We start from the raw sequence: 16,121 nt of genomic DNA on the forward strand, positions 1-16,121 counted from the left end.
TCATGTAATCCTCCTTGGGCCTATAAATAGAGAGAAATAACTTAAGGGAGGGACTTTTTGGCTTTTGGTTGATAAAAGCTATACACTTACAAGAGAATTAGAGCTATTGTATTACGATTGTATTGTTTATCTCTCTCAGGCTTGTGAAACTCAGAGAAACCTAGTTCTTTGATCATTCCTTTGAGAACTCATATCAATAATAGCTTCAGTGGACGTAGGTCATTACCAGTTCTTGGGGCCGAACCACTATAATTTACTATGTTCTTTACTGTTTTTGTCATTAAATCTATTCCAACATATCTATTCACATCAAACATTTGACTCTGTCTCAGTTGACCAAAACGAGAGTCAATCTTAACACATTTATAAAATTTGTATTAGTTAAAAAAGAATTATTTTATTAATTGGAAAATATTGTAAAAAAATTAATACATAAATTTATTAGTTATGATTTTTTTTTATTAATATATATATATTTAAATAATTTTTTATAAAAATATATTGCAGGATGCCGACAATTAAAATATGATACTACTGTAAAATTATAAAGTCTGAATAGCTATATAGCTTATACCTGTCAGCATTGCCTTATTAAAAAAATTCAGCCTCCGCCCTCCCTCTCTTTTTTTCTTTTTCCCTCTTCTTTTTTCCTATCAGTGTCCTCCGCCCTCCCTCTCTCCTCTCCTCTCTCTGCGACTCACTCTCTCTCCTCTCTCCCCTTTCACCGATCCTTACTTCATGCTCGTCGCCATTGAAGCTGGTAGACTCCTACGCGGCTTCATCCTCATCCTCTCTCTCCCTCTCATCATCTTCGCCTGTATTTTAGTCTCAGAAGCCTTGGGAATCCAAATCCTTATCTTCATCTCTTTTGTCGGCCTCAAGATCGGAGTCATTGAGCTCGTCTCACGCGCCGTCTTGCCGAGCTTCCCCTCAATTCTTTTTGCTTTTAACTTTTGTTATTGGTTTTTCATTTGGTTAACTATTCTAATTTTTAGCTATTTGTTTATCACTGTTGATTTTGGATTTCTGTTTGTAACTTTGTCAAAATTTGTGAAAAATCTGCTCTGTAATGGATTGCTTTTCAATTTTTATGATTACATTGAACTTTTTCTATCTCAAAATTGATGTAAATATATGGCTATGGAATTTATGATGTGGATATACATACTTAAGCAGAAGACCATATTTTCTCAATAAATTATGTAGTTTCTTGAGCATATATATATGTGTGTGTGTCATATGAGTGCAGTGTGCTAAAGGGCCTTTTTCTTTTTTTCCCATTTATGATTGTCAACGTCTTTCTGTTCATTTGACTCATTGTTTATTGGGTTCTTCTTTTCAGATGCAAACCATGTGTTTGTGAAAATGCCTCAATGGACTACTGTTGTGAAATCAGCTTGGGACTTTGTGTTATTCTTCTATATGTTGCTATGTACTACTGCTTGTTCTCTGATAATGATGTTCTTTGTTCTTTGCTTCTTAAAAGGAAACAGGAGAGAGGGAAGGCAAGTTTTATGTCATTAATGTTCCACTCTAGGATGGAATAGATGACATTAGCTTCACTCGTCTTTTCAAAACTGTAAGTTTGTTAGAAGCATCTAAGTTGAATATTTTTGTTGATTTTAATTGTTGTATGTGATGTCAAGTCAACTATATGCCTAATTGTTTACTTTTATTTATTTATTTATGTATGTATATATATATATATATTGGAAAATTCCAATTTCGTAGATTATTTCCAAGGTTGTTGAAACGTATCAACCAGGTGTCATAGTTCTCCAGTGTGGAGCAGATTCACTAGCTGGAGATCGCTTAGGCTGCTTTCTCACCTTACACATGCTAGAAAAGTTGGTGTTTTTTTTCTCCTGATTCTGGGTGTTTGATGTTGTGTTGTCCTGGTCTTGTTATGCAACTAATTTTTACCAGCCAATGCATGGGAGGAGGAAGACGAAGTTGTTCTGATCACCTGTCGCCTTGACAATATAGATATGAATATGATCATTGGGGCAATCAAAGAAAAGCTTGAACATTTCAGAACTGAGTTGTAAGAGGATTTTTAACTATATATTGATACTAAAGCGTTTAAGTAGCATGTATATTTTCCTGACATTCTTATTGCTTCAGGTATGAGTTGAGATTCAACTTGAAAACTGGTTTAGCCTCCCAGCGTAAGCTCTCAGCATCAGCTGTAGAATTTCCTAGGATAAATGAGAGCTACACTACCAGGTCTAGATTTCTTTTTTCTCATTTTGGAAAAAACTCGTCCAAGTTCACAACATTTATAAAATTGTCTCTGTGTGAGTGAACTCAGGAAGCATAGATATGTGTATGGAACCAGACTGGACAGCATTGCAATTGGCTGCAGAGTTCTGAAATGTTAAAACTTCAAATCCTTAATCTCATATTTTCATTGATAGAACGACACTCTCACAACTCAAATATGGTATAAAGATTTTATAAAGATACACATGTGAATTCAGTCAGTTGTAAAGAAAAACCAGAGATAATTATATATGCTGAAAGATCAGTAATTGATCTTTCATGCACACACACACAAGATCAGTATTTAGTTTTTACATGCAATTTTATATAGGCTCTATATTATTGTATGCTTTTGAATTTCAGCTCCAGTTATAACTTTAGATTTTTAAATAATACACAACATATAATTCTAGTTAAACTTTTTGATTTGATTTTTATGAAAACCCTAAAATTACCCTTTAATTGAATTATTGCTAAATGATATTATAAATTTTTAATTTTTTTTTATCTTATATGCATTTAGTTATTTTGATTCTTTTTATTTTATTTTAATTTAAAATAATTAATTAATATATTAAAATCTTATCAACAGGTTAACATAATAAAGTAAAAGGTTATCCTAGTCCAACTAAGCCTTGCTTATGGGCTTTGCGAGAATCCTGTCACCACACCACAGGTGGCCATCCCCACCCCAGTGCTATTCTCAATCTCAGATTGTCAAGTGCAAGTCAAGGGTGTCCAAGTTGGTTCCATTGCACACTGGCAGGGTACTCACTTATTCTACAGTCTTTTTCCCCAAGTGCTCAGATCGTTTGAATTCCTCATAATCGTAACAGATCTGGACATGTTCTTCCTGTGTGTGGATTTAAAACCACCTCTTTTCTCCACATGTTTTGTTGAAGGAGGTAGCCCCAAATGACATACAGTTTTTCATTTATTGAATAAGCATTTAATATATTAAAAAAAATCTTACTTTAAACAAACAAACAAACAAAAAGTTGATTAGTATAAATATCTCAAAACAACTAAGCTTGAGTTTAATTTATTAAATAAATCCTTTAAACCTAGTAGAATTATATATTTAATTAGAAAAGTATATATTTATATATAAGTAAACAAATGCTTATATTTATATATAAGTAAACAAATACTTAAATCATTCTCTTCTCTCTCTTTTATTAATTTTTTTTATAAATATCCAATCCAATATTTCTCTCTGTCTCTCCAAGTTAAAAGTTAATGGGTTAATTATCATATGTTATTACTGAATAACATGAGATATTTTTTTAATAGAAATTATTTAGTTTCATATCTTAATATATAGGATATAGAAATAGTGCGAGATGCTAATTTTTTGTGCTATGTTTGAGGAGAGGTTTATTTTATTTTCCCGCTTCCATGTGTGTTTATTAGCTTTGAAAATGTTTATTAATTTATTTGATGGATTTTTGTATATATGTATGATTCTTGGTTGCTGAATTAATAATAATAATAATAATTTCTGTTGTAACTAAATACAATTTTAGTACTTTATATTTTTAATAATGATCATCTGCGCCGAGCTCAAGTTTGAAAATTTAGAGGTACAAATTAGATGGAATCTATGATACATCCAAAATCTAATACATTATTAATTTTTAGACAGGTTGTGGAATTATCAGACAAGATGTTTAATTTTCAGACAGGTTGTCGAATTTCTAGATTTTTCAACTTGATTTTTATTTTTTTATATAATTTTTTAATCAAAGTAATATCAATAATTTATATTTGTTTATTGTATTATTTTTTTCAGATGTCTTTAAAAAATATTGTAATATTATGTGATGGAATGTGGAAAAAGAATGAGGACTCGTGGAAATGGATTTCAAATGGCTCACGATCAAGATCAAGTTTGGTACAAACTAACCTAACTTGTGAGGAGTTAGTTGAACATATTTATGAAGTTACAGAAATCGATCGCAACCTCTTCGATATAGAATTAACTTACAAGATAACGACAATGGTGGAGATTGAACCAATTGCAATAAAAAATAGTAGACATTGTTAGTTTCTTTACATGGCAAGAGCACAATTTGGTTCTATTATGTGTGGGTTTGATCAAGAAGATGGAAAATATGCTCATTAAGGATAAACTTGTTACTAATATATATTCTACTACAAATATTGATTCTATTGCAAACATTTCTACTGATGATGATTTTGATGATGCTGGTTTAAACGATGATAACAATGTTGATTTAGATGATGACGATGATGACAACGATGACGACAACGACAACGAAGATGATGATGATGATGATGATGATGATGAGGGGTAAAGAAACAATATTAATGATGGTTTTGTTGAGGTAAATTTGAATGTCCCATGTCTTGAAAATAGAACTTTTGATGATTCCTTTGACGATGCATACATATGTAATGTTCCTGATGCTAGTTCTGCACCTCACACTCTTGAAGATAACCATTTAACACTTCCTCGTGTATCCCCTAGTGATCATTGTAATGAAAGAAGTCATGTTAATAGTACACCAAGCTCAAATGCAACAAGTATTGATGAAGATGTTTTTTGTGTTGGTCAATATTTTGTGGATAAGAAAGAGTTGAAGATGAAAGTACACATGCTTGCTATACGACGAAACTTTGAATTCAAAGTGAAAAAATCAAATAAGAAATTAGTGGTTTTGGTTTGTGTTGACCCCAATTGTAAGTGGAGAATTCGTGCGACAAAGACATATGCAACAAGTTTGTTTGTTATTCGCAAGCATTGTAATGAACACACTTGTTCTTTAGAAATGCGACAAAATCATCATCGGCAAGAAACTTGTTCTATTATTGGAGAGCACTTGAAAGCGAGATATGAAGGTGTGAAAAAAGGTCCAAATCCAGCACAAATAGTTAATGAGATGAACAAGAATCTTGGTGTAAAGTGTAGTTATTGGAAGGCATGGAAGGTAAGAAAGTGCGCACATGAACTTATAAGGGGTTCAGCGGCAAACAGTTATCCAAAACTCCCCTCTTACTTGTACATGGTCCAAAAGTCTAATCCTGTTACGTACACTAGATTAATTGTTGATGAAGAACAGAAATTCAAATATTTATTTTTGTCTTTGGGAGTATCCATTAGAGGTTTTCGTTACATGAGAAAAGTTATATATATTGATGGAACTCATTTGAAAAACCAATTTGGAGGAAATTTACTCATTGCAATTGCACAAGATGGAAATTTTCAAATTTATCCTCTTGCTTTTGGTATTGTTGATTCTGAGAATGATGCATCTTGGAATTGATTTTTGATATGCTTACGAGATCAAGTGCCTGATACTACTGATTTAGTGTTTATATCTGATAGACACAAAAGCATTGTAAAGGGAGTTCGAAATGTATATAAAAATGCTTACCATGGAGCTTGTATGTGGCATCTTGGACAAAATATAAAGACAAAATTTAGTGGTAAAGGTTTGAAAAAGTTGTTTGAGAAGACGGAAAAAGCGTACAGAGTTTCAGAGTTCACAAAGTTATTTGCTGAGATTTCTACAAAAAAACCAAGTCTGGCAACATACCTGAAGAATGCATCTTTTGAAAGCTGGTCCAGATGTCATTTCCATGGTAATCGATACAACATCATGGCCACCAACAATTCTGAGTCATTGAACCAAGTTTTTAGAGAAGCTCGAGAATGGCCCATCATTCCTTTATTGGAGGAAATTATCACTACACTCTCCAGATGGTTCTATGAGAGAAGAACAAATGCAAATTCTTGTCCAACACCACTTACAGTTGACGCAGAAGATATAATGAGACAAAGATACGAACAATCAAGGTACATGAGAGTTACACCCATAAATCTAAGTGAGTTCCATGTTAAAGGTGAGCCACTAGACGGTTTAGTTAATATTGAGGAACATTCTTGTACATGTCGAGAGTTTGACATTGATAAGATTACATGTATTCATGGCATCGCTGCAGCAATGCATCGTGGAGTAGATGTTTATAGTCTATGCTCAAAATTCTACACGACTGAATTTTGGAGGATGGCTTATGCAGAATCTATTTACCCTTTACCACCTGAAATAGAATGGCTTCATCCAGAAGAGGTTAAGTCTCAAGTCGTTATCAAACCAGTTAAGTTAATTCCCCCAGGGAGACCAAAGAATAAACGAATTCCTTCGAGAGGAGAGTTTCCAAAGGAGAAGAGTAATTCTGTACCTGAATCGTCATCAAAGAAAGTAAAGGGTAAGGTTTCTGATGTTGATGGGGGAAAAAAGCAACGGAAGTGTTCCAATTGTGGATGTTATGGGCATAACAAAACCACATGCAAGAAGTGATTATTTTTCGATTTATTTTGGACTTGGTTTGATGTTTAATGTTTTGATAATATTGTGTGATTTCATATTTTGGACTTGGTTTGATATGTAATGTTTTAACTAGGTTGTCCGAGTATTGAAAGCTTTAGACAGACAGTCAAAATTTTAGACAAGCTGTTGAAAGCTTTAGACAGGCAGTCGAAATTTTAGACTAGCCGTTGAAAGCTTTAGACAGGCAGTCGAAATTTTAGACTAGCTGTCGAAAGCTTTAGACAGGCAGTCGAAATTTTAGATTAGCCGTTGAAAGCTTTAGACAGGCAGTCGAAATTTTAGACTAGCTGTCGAAAGTCATGACTAATTGTCAAAAATGTATAATGAATTAAGATCAATTTCTACATGATAAATTGTTGTTCTAATAATATAAATACAATCATCATAATAGTACCTTAATAGATTATCTACCACTCAATCCTTGATCATCATAGTAGTTTGATTGAAATATGTACCACTCAATCTGTAATCATCATAATCTCATAAAGATTAAGTTTTGTTTAACTTTATAAAATGTTAGACAAGTTGTCGAAATTCATGGCTAATTGTCAAAAATGTATAATGAATTAAGATCTAATTCTACATGATAAAGTGTTGTTCTAATACTATAAACACAATCATCATAATAGTACCTCAATAGATTATCTACCACTCAATCCTTGATATATGTTCTTTTATTGTGTTATTGGAGCCTTTTTAGACATTTCAAACATTTTTAGACAGGCAGTCGAAATTTTAGACAAGCTGTCGAAATTTTAGACAGGTAGTCGAAATTTTAGACTAGCCGTTGAAAGCTTTAGACAGGTAGTCGAAATTTTAGCTAGCTGTCGAAATTTTTAGATAGGCAGTTGAAATTTTAGACTAGCTGTCGAAAATTTTAGATAGGCTGTCGAAATATAACACAAAGAGGTCTAAAACAGAAACATCCAACACAAGTAGTCTATAACAATTTGTGGTATACCAGAACTGTTTTATACATAAACAAAATACCATTCCATTGCCTTTGCTAATAAATATCCAATACAAGTCATGCTATAAGAGTTTGATACATAAACAAAATACAATTCCAGATTTTCCTTTACTATGGATCCCAATCTCTATTGTAGATTTCACATGACATTTTTTTTCGAAAGAAGACAATATTGTCATCGTGAACATAATTCATGTTTAGCCCGCACATGTCGAACTCGATATGCTTGATGGCAAATATTCCACAATCTCCGCTGCATAAAGCAATTATAATTATATAACTCGTTCAAAATTAATCAAATCACATACAAATGTTCGGATGAAGTACCTGGATTGGTCTTGAGGAATGTCACACAACCTTCGACATGTAAATGGCTTAGGAATTTTGTGAAGACGACCCATAAACTTACCACTTTGACGAAGCAAGTACGGTAGCATGCACCGGAAAGGCTTCAAGTGTTTGGCCAATTTTCGATCAAGTGTGAGGTTTATATTACTATTGAACACTACAATCTCCCACTTCTCCAACTTGACTGCCAAAGATACCCAATGTTTGCCTTCGATATTTAGTGGTGTGTAAAGTGTGTGAACATTCTCCCAAGCCTTTCCTCTAAGTGGTTTCTCACCATTAACATACTTAATAAAAACATCATCAAATACAAAGTCCTTGTAATTTTTACCTAAATTGAACTTCTCCTAATGTCCGCAAAGCCACTGAGAAAAGAATTCATCAAGAATGGCGACATTCTGATCAAAGAGGTCATGATACTTTTGTGACCTTTTTCTCATGCCCCATAAAACCTCATCTATATGCTGCATTAGTAATATCATTTTAAAGTGTAGCGTAAGAAAACTTTCATTTATAATATTTGAACAAGTAAAATTAAAAGATAATTATACTAACATCAGTAGACAGCCATGTTGCTGGGGTAAATAACTGTTCGAAGTATTTCCTTTGGTAGCTGCCGGTTCCACAGTTAATTAAAATGCTACACACATCAATTTTTAAATTGTGTTAGGCCTGTAAAGGCAATCATAATGCAAGGAAAAATATTAAATTAAAGTACCTTGTGTTGTTCTCATTGAACCACTTCATAAAAGCCTCTTCCTTGTGCTCGTCAATCTTGCGAAATGGATCAACTTTGAAACCTTCACCTTTTCTAAATTTTCTCCTTTTTGTTGGGTCTGTATATGGTGTCATCAGGGCAGGAGCACTTTTCCTTTTTCTCATTGGCCTAGGATGAGGAGATGTGACCTCAACTTCATTTTCGTTATTGCAAACAACATCTTCACCATTAAAAGTAGGTGGAATGACATAGCTATATGCATCTCCGCACTCACCACCATCAACTTTTATGCCATTATGTTTAGCCTCCAACTCAAACTCAGGTTGATTAGATTTACAACCAGAACTACGAACCATCATTGATAACACCAAGTCCAATTTGGAGTCCATTTCATCTTGTCGCTTCATCAACTCATCACAACGAGTGTTCATTTTCTTCTCCAAATCAACCCATAACTTTATCACATTGCCCGAATTCTGATTTGGATTGACATTTGAAGCAGAAGGGCACATTTTTTTATCATCTGAAACATCAACCTTCTCTTCTTCCTTATTGTATTCACTCAAAACAGGACTGCAAACCTTAAGTTTTTTAACAAAGGAATCAATCAAGTCATCGGCTTTATCATTCAATAACTCAAAATCCTTCATGTATGGTTGGCACTTCTCTAACTCAGAAGCATGGAGGATATTATGTACGTCAATATGACAAACAAACATATAACGACTTAAATTTACCTTACCCATATTAAAATTAAATTCATGCATCACCAAAATGGTAATTTTGACTTACTTTTCCATGAGTAAGCTTCAATGCTTGACTAATCTCTTTGTATTCGGGCTCTTTTGCTTCCCAATGTAAGCAACGAGGATTCGCATTTCCTTCTTTTTGGTTTGCAAATAAATTTCCAAGTAAAAATATTGCTTCATAAATCCAAACCTAAAAAACCAAAAATCAAAAGAGATAAATTAGACAAACTAAAGACAAGATACTGATGTTTAAATTCATTCAAATATATTATTAAACAACTAACCTGAAAAATATAAGGAAAACCATATAATTTGTATGATTCTTTGCTTTTTTTCCCACCAACCTTATTTTGGTACTTAACAGACTTTTTCTTCAAATTCGTCTTCAAACCATCTAATGTGAGATTATAACATAACCTACCCCATGGATATTTGTTAAAGACATCAAAGTCCTCAACAATACCCATGTTTTCCTCCCCTATATGTTGTGCAAGCTCATGTGCAAGCACTACTCCTTCCAAACAATAAAGCAAAGCAAGTCTCAAATGATCCTGATTTTTCTTTATGTATTTCTTCTTTTTTTTCAACTCCCCTACTAGATTTTCTTCACTCATATCCACAAACATAGTTTCAAAATCTTTAAGAGTAATGTGTCCTTCTATGTCCCTAAAATACTCTTTTTTAAGCCTATTACCCTTTCTTAGATTACTCAAGTTTGGGTCATTGGATTTTTCGCAATTAAAGCCACCAATCAATGAAAACTCGTGCATTGAAAACCTAACAGGCTGACTATCAATATCAAACCATAACTCATTTTCTTTATTAGTTTGTACCCGCCTCTGTAAAAGAAAATGTATCAACTGCCCACTACTCTTCGCTAGATTGATTAGTTTAAGAAGATGACCAAAACAAGAAGCTGTGAATGCTTCCAAATCTTCATAACAAAGTAGTGATCGTATATTCCTCAACACTTGTAACCTGTAGGCTACAGATACACGACTTGTAAAATGTTCATTCTCCATCAATATCGGTCTTAGTGATGGTATGTCTAAAGATTTCACCTGTAAAATTATAACATTATGAATCAATTATATTCTTATTCTTACTTTTCCAACAATGATATCATTCTATTATTTATTTATATACCTTAGACAACAGTGGTGATGGTTTCAATGAATATTTTTCATTTGTCTCTTCTCTTGCATGTATTGGAAGAGAAGATGATTTTTGTGGAGACTTTCTAACTGCTTCTTCTATTGCTTGAGTTGGAGGAGAGGCCGATGTCATTGGAGACTTTTCTGTTACTTCCTTTATTGATTGTTTTTTAGGAGATGCCACTAATGAAGTGCTTGAACATCCAGACACCATTTTTCTTGTAATAATACTACCTGTAAAAATATTCAGCAAGACCTAAGACAAGTAATTTACAATTTGACAGTCCAAAACTAAATACCTATTACAAAGAATGAGACAAACAATTTACAACTAACCTGTCCAAAATTAAGTACCTATTACAAAAACTGAGTCAACCAATTTAACCCGTTCACAAACCATGCTCAAAAGCTTATTGTCACTACCATATATTCCTAATGAAAAACATACAAACAAATACTCTATCCTAATAAATTCATTCATGCACTGTGCCTATTCTAGTAAATAACCCAATTGATTTGTTCAGAAATCACAATTCAATGCAGGAAACCAATCAAAATTGTAAGGAGGGTTAGCTTGCGGTAAGACACTTGAAACTCTTGCAACAGAATAGCTGGTTGTAACACACTCTAAAGCATCAAGGCCAGAAATATAAATATAATCCCCACCTATGTTACAAGCCATTTAATCTTTACTGGAGTGAGCAATTGTTCATACTTTTGAGTTCAACGATGGCATAAATTTAATATGGAATGGCAATGACATATCAATAAAAGGTAGATAAACAAAACATCTTCTCTGTTAAGTCATTAAAAATTGCATAGTAAGATCTATTCTCACACAAGTACATAAAAACTACACCAAAGTAGTTGTGGCTATGAAAAAGTAGAAAAATAAGCCAAAAAAATATTTCAATTATTCAAGCGGTGCCTCCCACTATCATCGATTGCATAGAGCAAAAAAAAAAAATATATATAATATAAAAAAAAAGACTCCTTTTCTAAACCTTTTACTTTGTTTTATTTCTATATATATATATTTGTAATTTTATGTTTTTTATTTTTTAAAATTTGAATATATAGAGATGGTGGAGACCCCTGGATAATATGGGTTTTGTCAATCTTGTCTTGTCGTGACCCAACTTTACAATAAGCAAGCACATTAAGTGTTGGGGACCAATTCAGGGTTAACCTACTACTACTTCTACCCTAGCTAGCTAGGCCTATTAATCTCAATATTCACCTTCAATTATTACTCTATAATAATGTCATTTTTAGACCTATACCAAAATTTAAAACAATGTTCTATATTTGTTATCCTATGCATATGGAGACCAAATAGTAAATATAAATAAAATTTGAGGGCCAAAATTATGAAATTTTAAATTTTAGGGGCTCAAAATGAAACTATGTTAATGGCTCTCGTTAGGGTGGTGAAGGGAATAACGAGTCCAATCCATATTGCTTATGGAATAAAAAAAAAGCTGATGAGCAATCAAACTAATCTGCCATCAAGTGTTTGTTATTATCCTAATATATCCATACCATAAATTAACAGTAAAGGACAAGAAATCTAAAAATCAATGAGTTACGCATATAAGTCATAATCCTTCAAGGCAGGATTTTTTTTTTCCTTAGTACTGGCTGTGTATCAAACCTGAAACTCAGGAATAGGTCACTTGAGTTCCTCACAAGTGTATATCCTCCAAATTGCAAAAGAGTAAGAATCTGCATCACAAGAATACAAATAAATGATAAACGAAGAGTACTTGGTAATACTCTATATAATCAGTAAAACAAAACATCAATTAAAAAACAAATACATAAACACATATATATAGAGAGAAGTGGAGGAACTAAAAAGGGAAGAGCTTTTGTCAAGGATTAATTCGAGGCAGCAAGGGAATACTAATACTTTCCAAAAAATTGACAAAATAAAATACACGGCTCCAAACTCATTATCTTCCATTTCAGCAACTAAACTCAGTGAGAAAGAAATTGCTGTTCAAATAAATATAATCCCCACCTATCTTCCATTTCAGTTCAAAGAAATTGCAGTTCATGAGAAAGAAATTGCAGTTCAAATAAATATAATCCCCACCTATCTTCCATTTCAGTTCAAAGAAATTGCAGTTCATTATCTTCCATTTCAGCAACCCATCGGGTCAATGAGAGAACAAAGAGACGAGGTGGAGGGATGGGTCGCATACCTGCGTCTCTGTGAGTGACGACGCCGTGAGTCGTGCGTGAAGGAGAAGACCAGGCTGTGCATCGCCGTGAGCCCCCTACCGCCGTGAGCTGTGTGTGAAGGAGAAGACCAGTTTATTGTGATCCGTGAGCCGTGCATGAAGGAGTTTTGATGTTAGGGATTTAGGGATTTTTGATGCGTGAAGCCGTGCGTGAAGACCAGAAGAGAGTTTTAAGATTTAGGGATTTGTGGATTTTAGGGATTTTTGATGTTATGAATTTTTTTTTTAATTTTTTTTTTCTGTCAAAGTAAATGAAAGGGTAAATGGGTAAAATTATACACACTCATTTCAAAAAGAGGCCATTTAGCTAAAATGTTTTGAAAGTAGGTTATTGTGCAAAATGCACTATAAAAGGGGTCTATTTTCACCAATTTCTCTTTTTATTATGATAAATATAATTTTTTTTGATAAGTTATGGTAATAGTAATTAATTATGTGAGTAATTTTTTTATTTAAATTTATATCAAACTTCAATTGTTAAAAATATAATTAAAAGTTTTAAAAAACATATATCGAAAAATTATTATTTATATATATAAATTTAATGTTACAGAGACACCTAATAACTGTCGGCGTTGCCAGCAATGGCGACACCTAATAACTGTCGGCGTTGCCAGTAATGGCGACACCTAATAACTGTCGGCGTTGCCAGCAATGGCGACACCTATTAACTGTCTGCGTTGCCAACAACGGCGACACCTATTAACTTCGGCGTAGCCAGTAACGACGACACTTATTAACTGTCGGCGTAGCTAGCAACGACAACACTTATTAACTGTTGGCGTAGCTACCCCTATGCCGGTATAGGCAAATACGACAATTAGTCGACTATCGTAATTTCTCAATAGCGACAGTTAAAAACTGTCGGGAAAGTTCGTTTTTGTAGTAGTGCGGGGATAGACTGCTTTTCGCACTCTATATCCTTTACAGTCATAAGAAGTGGCCTGTCCCTACGCCACACAAGGTCAACTATCTGTTCGACCTCAAATCAGACCCCAACCAAGAGAATACGGGGTTTTTTCATCTTTGCCACCAGGAAATGACCCGAACTTTCCTGAGTGATACCACCTTCAAATCCAATGTGGGGAAGTACCATCTAGAGTACTTTTTGACTACCGACATGGTTGCCAACAACCTGGCCTTCACTCAAGGAGGTAATATCTTTGCTCTCCTAGTCATTTATTTTCCTTGTATTTTATCTACATTCCCCTTAGAGATTTAGCACATTTCTGGTCCATGATTGCGACCGCCTCCCACTCCAGAAATGGAAGTCCGAGCAACACTCTTGGCCAGCATGACTGACGTAGAGAAGAGCATCAGACAGCTAGTCACTGAAGCTAACCTGAGACTGGTCGGGCTTTTGGCACCTCACCAGGATGTGAGGGAGTCAACAGCGGGGAGTGCCACTGGTGAGGAGATTCCCGAGTAGCAGAAAGATGTGTCACAACCTCAAAGGAGGAGGTCGACTGGAGTGACAATCAGGGAACCCTCCAGTACCCCACGAATAGCTGCTCCCCCCGCCCCTATGGAAAAGGGAAGAAAGAAAGCTTCCGAACCCCCTGCACCCATCGATAAGTCTTCAGATGAGAATGGTACTGTCTTCTCATTCATAGATAGTTTGCCAATTCCCTGTCACTTATTTGACAGGGATGGCAACTTTAAGTATACTCCAAACTTAGGTTCAGATTTCTTCTAGGCAGTAAGTGAGGGTAGCAGTAGTTCAGTAAGTAATGTAGCGACCAGTAGTTATAGCACGGGTACTTTACTTATAATTTCCTTGCTTTCCTTTTTATCTCCATCTATACATATTGTCTCACTACTCGCAATGTTTCCTTACATGTAGATATGTCGTCTGAAGACGTGTTCGATCACTACACCGCCGCTGCTACTCACTCGAGCAGGAAGAAAGACAGTAAGAGGGTTTGCGGAGAAAGCAGCAAAACTGCTTCAAAGAAGGCCCGGACTGAGGGTCCTTCAGCAGCTACTCCTTTGAAGGAAACCATGCCACCCCAACAAAGGAAACAACGCCACCTCCTTCTCCACTCGACCAGCCGTCTTCAACTGCACCGGTCGACCAGCACTCTACTCCTCCAGCGCCTATCGACAAGCCACACCACACTCAACCCGAAGACACTCTGGCCAGCACCGTGGTTAGTTCGGCCAGGGAGAGAATATACAAACTCTCCAAGCAAAAACGCAGTTAAGAGGCCATCGTCGACACCAGCTCCATGGAAGCTGACCAAATAATAAACCGAGGGCTGAACGAGATAGCCAGTGTAAATTGTTTTCTGTTGTTGAGTCATTTTACTCTGTTGATTTCTGCCATCATCTTATTTCTTTTATCTGATCGCAGGGATTGCTGACTATCACTGGTGGTTGGTGCCGCACGGGTACTTTGGCCACCCAGACCAAAGACTTTGATGTTAGGCATACTGAGGCAGTGAAGGTGCTTGAGGGGAAGAATGCTGACCTGCTCGAGAAAAACACAGAACTGACCAACCAAAACGACGAACTGCGTGAGCAGAAAGCCCAACTGACCGAAGAGCTATTGGAGTGCCGGGATGCCCTGAACAAATCTAATGAAGATAAAGAAAAATTTAGGGAGAGTGCCAAACTCAACTTCCAAGAAGTCAAACAGCTTGGGCTCGATATGATTGCGAGAAGGAAGGAGACAGAGGAGCTAGAGGGGCGCGTTAAGGAGCTCAAAGAGACTAATGCCAAAAACTTGGAGAAGTATAGGGAAGCCACCCACCTTTGCTTCTACGAGTTTTGGAAGCATAATCAAAAGGCCGTCTTCAGCTATCTGTCTGAGCGCTTGAGACGAACTCAAACAACCCGATGCACCATTTTCCTAGAGGAAGAAGAAAGAGCCAAAATTCCTGCAACGGGGATTGACAGCGCGGACAATGAAGCTGGCGCTATTGTCGACCAGAACACTCCTCAAGATCCTTCAGCCTCGTAGTCTTTTATTTTTATTTTATTATCTTTTAAATACGCAACCTACGGGTCGTGATGTAAAGACAATTTCTTTTTTAATTTTTATTGCTGCATGGGCAGCTTTTACTTTTAATCAGACATTTACATCCAAGCAGGTGCTGCTCGCGGTGTAAAAGAATTCCTTTTTGATATTATAATATTTGCATTTATTATAACATCTGTTCGCATGACCGAACATAGCATAGTACTTTGGTTTGATTTAACAAAATACAAAATTTTAAAATATACTTTAAGTATCGTAGCATGCTTTCACTTATTTTGCTCATGTGTTTGCATACCTGTCGATATGCTTTGCTTACTAGATGCCTTATATGCCCCCCAA

General features: G+C 35.1%; 2 protein-coding genes across 11 annotated transcripts; both read left to right on the forward strand.

Annotated features, from left to right (window-relative positions):
- Positions 1–596: 596 nt before the first annotated feature.
- LOC133803773 (carotenoid 9,10(9',10')-cleavage dioxygenase-like) lies at positions 597–5,579 on the forward strand. 10 transcript variants are annotated; one of them, XM_062241883.1, is made up of 8 exons: positions 597–1,579; positions 1,732–2,044; positions 2,125–2,443; positions 2,855–3,167; positions 3,904–3,947; positions 4,055–4,156; positions 4,504–4,610; positions 4,754–5,579. In XM_062241883.1, the coding sequence occupies exons 4-8, from the start codon at positions 3,107–3,109 to the stop codon at positions 5,547–5,549; spliced, it is 1,110 nt and encodes a 369-aa protein (XP_062097867.1). In that variant the 5' UTR covers positions 597–1,579; positions 1,732–2,044; positions 2,125–2,443; positions 2,855–3,106; the 3' UTR covers positions 5,550–5,579. The 10 variants fall into 10 exon arrangements, with proteins under 10 accessions (XP_062097867.1, XP_062097871.1, XP_062097868.1 ...); XM_062241887.1 differs by having other exon boundaries at positions 1,766–2,044; XM_062241884.1 differs by having other exon boundaries at positions 1,927–2,044.
- A 93-nt stretch (positions 5,580–5,672) lies between these two features.
- LOC133806390 (uncharacterized) lies at positions 5,673–6,587 on the forward strand. Its single transcript, XM_062244498.1, has one exon. The coding sequence runs from the start codon at positions 5,673–5,675 to the stop codon at positions 6,585–6,587; it is 915 nt and encodes a 304-aa protein (XP_062100482.1).
- The last annotated feature ends 9,534 nt before the right edge of the window (positions 6,588–16,121 follow it).

The sequence above is a fragment of the Humulus lupulus genome, chromosome X, assembly GCF_963169125.1.
Source record: "Humulus lupulus chromosome X, drHumLupu1.1, whole genome shotgun sequence".
NCBI lineage: Eukaryota > Viridiplantae > Streptophyta > Magnoliopsida > Rosales > Cannabaceae > Humulus > Humulus lupulus.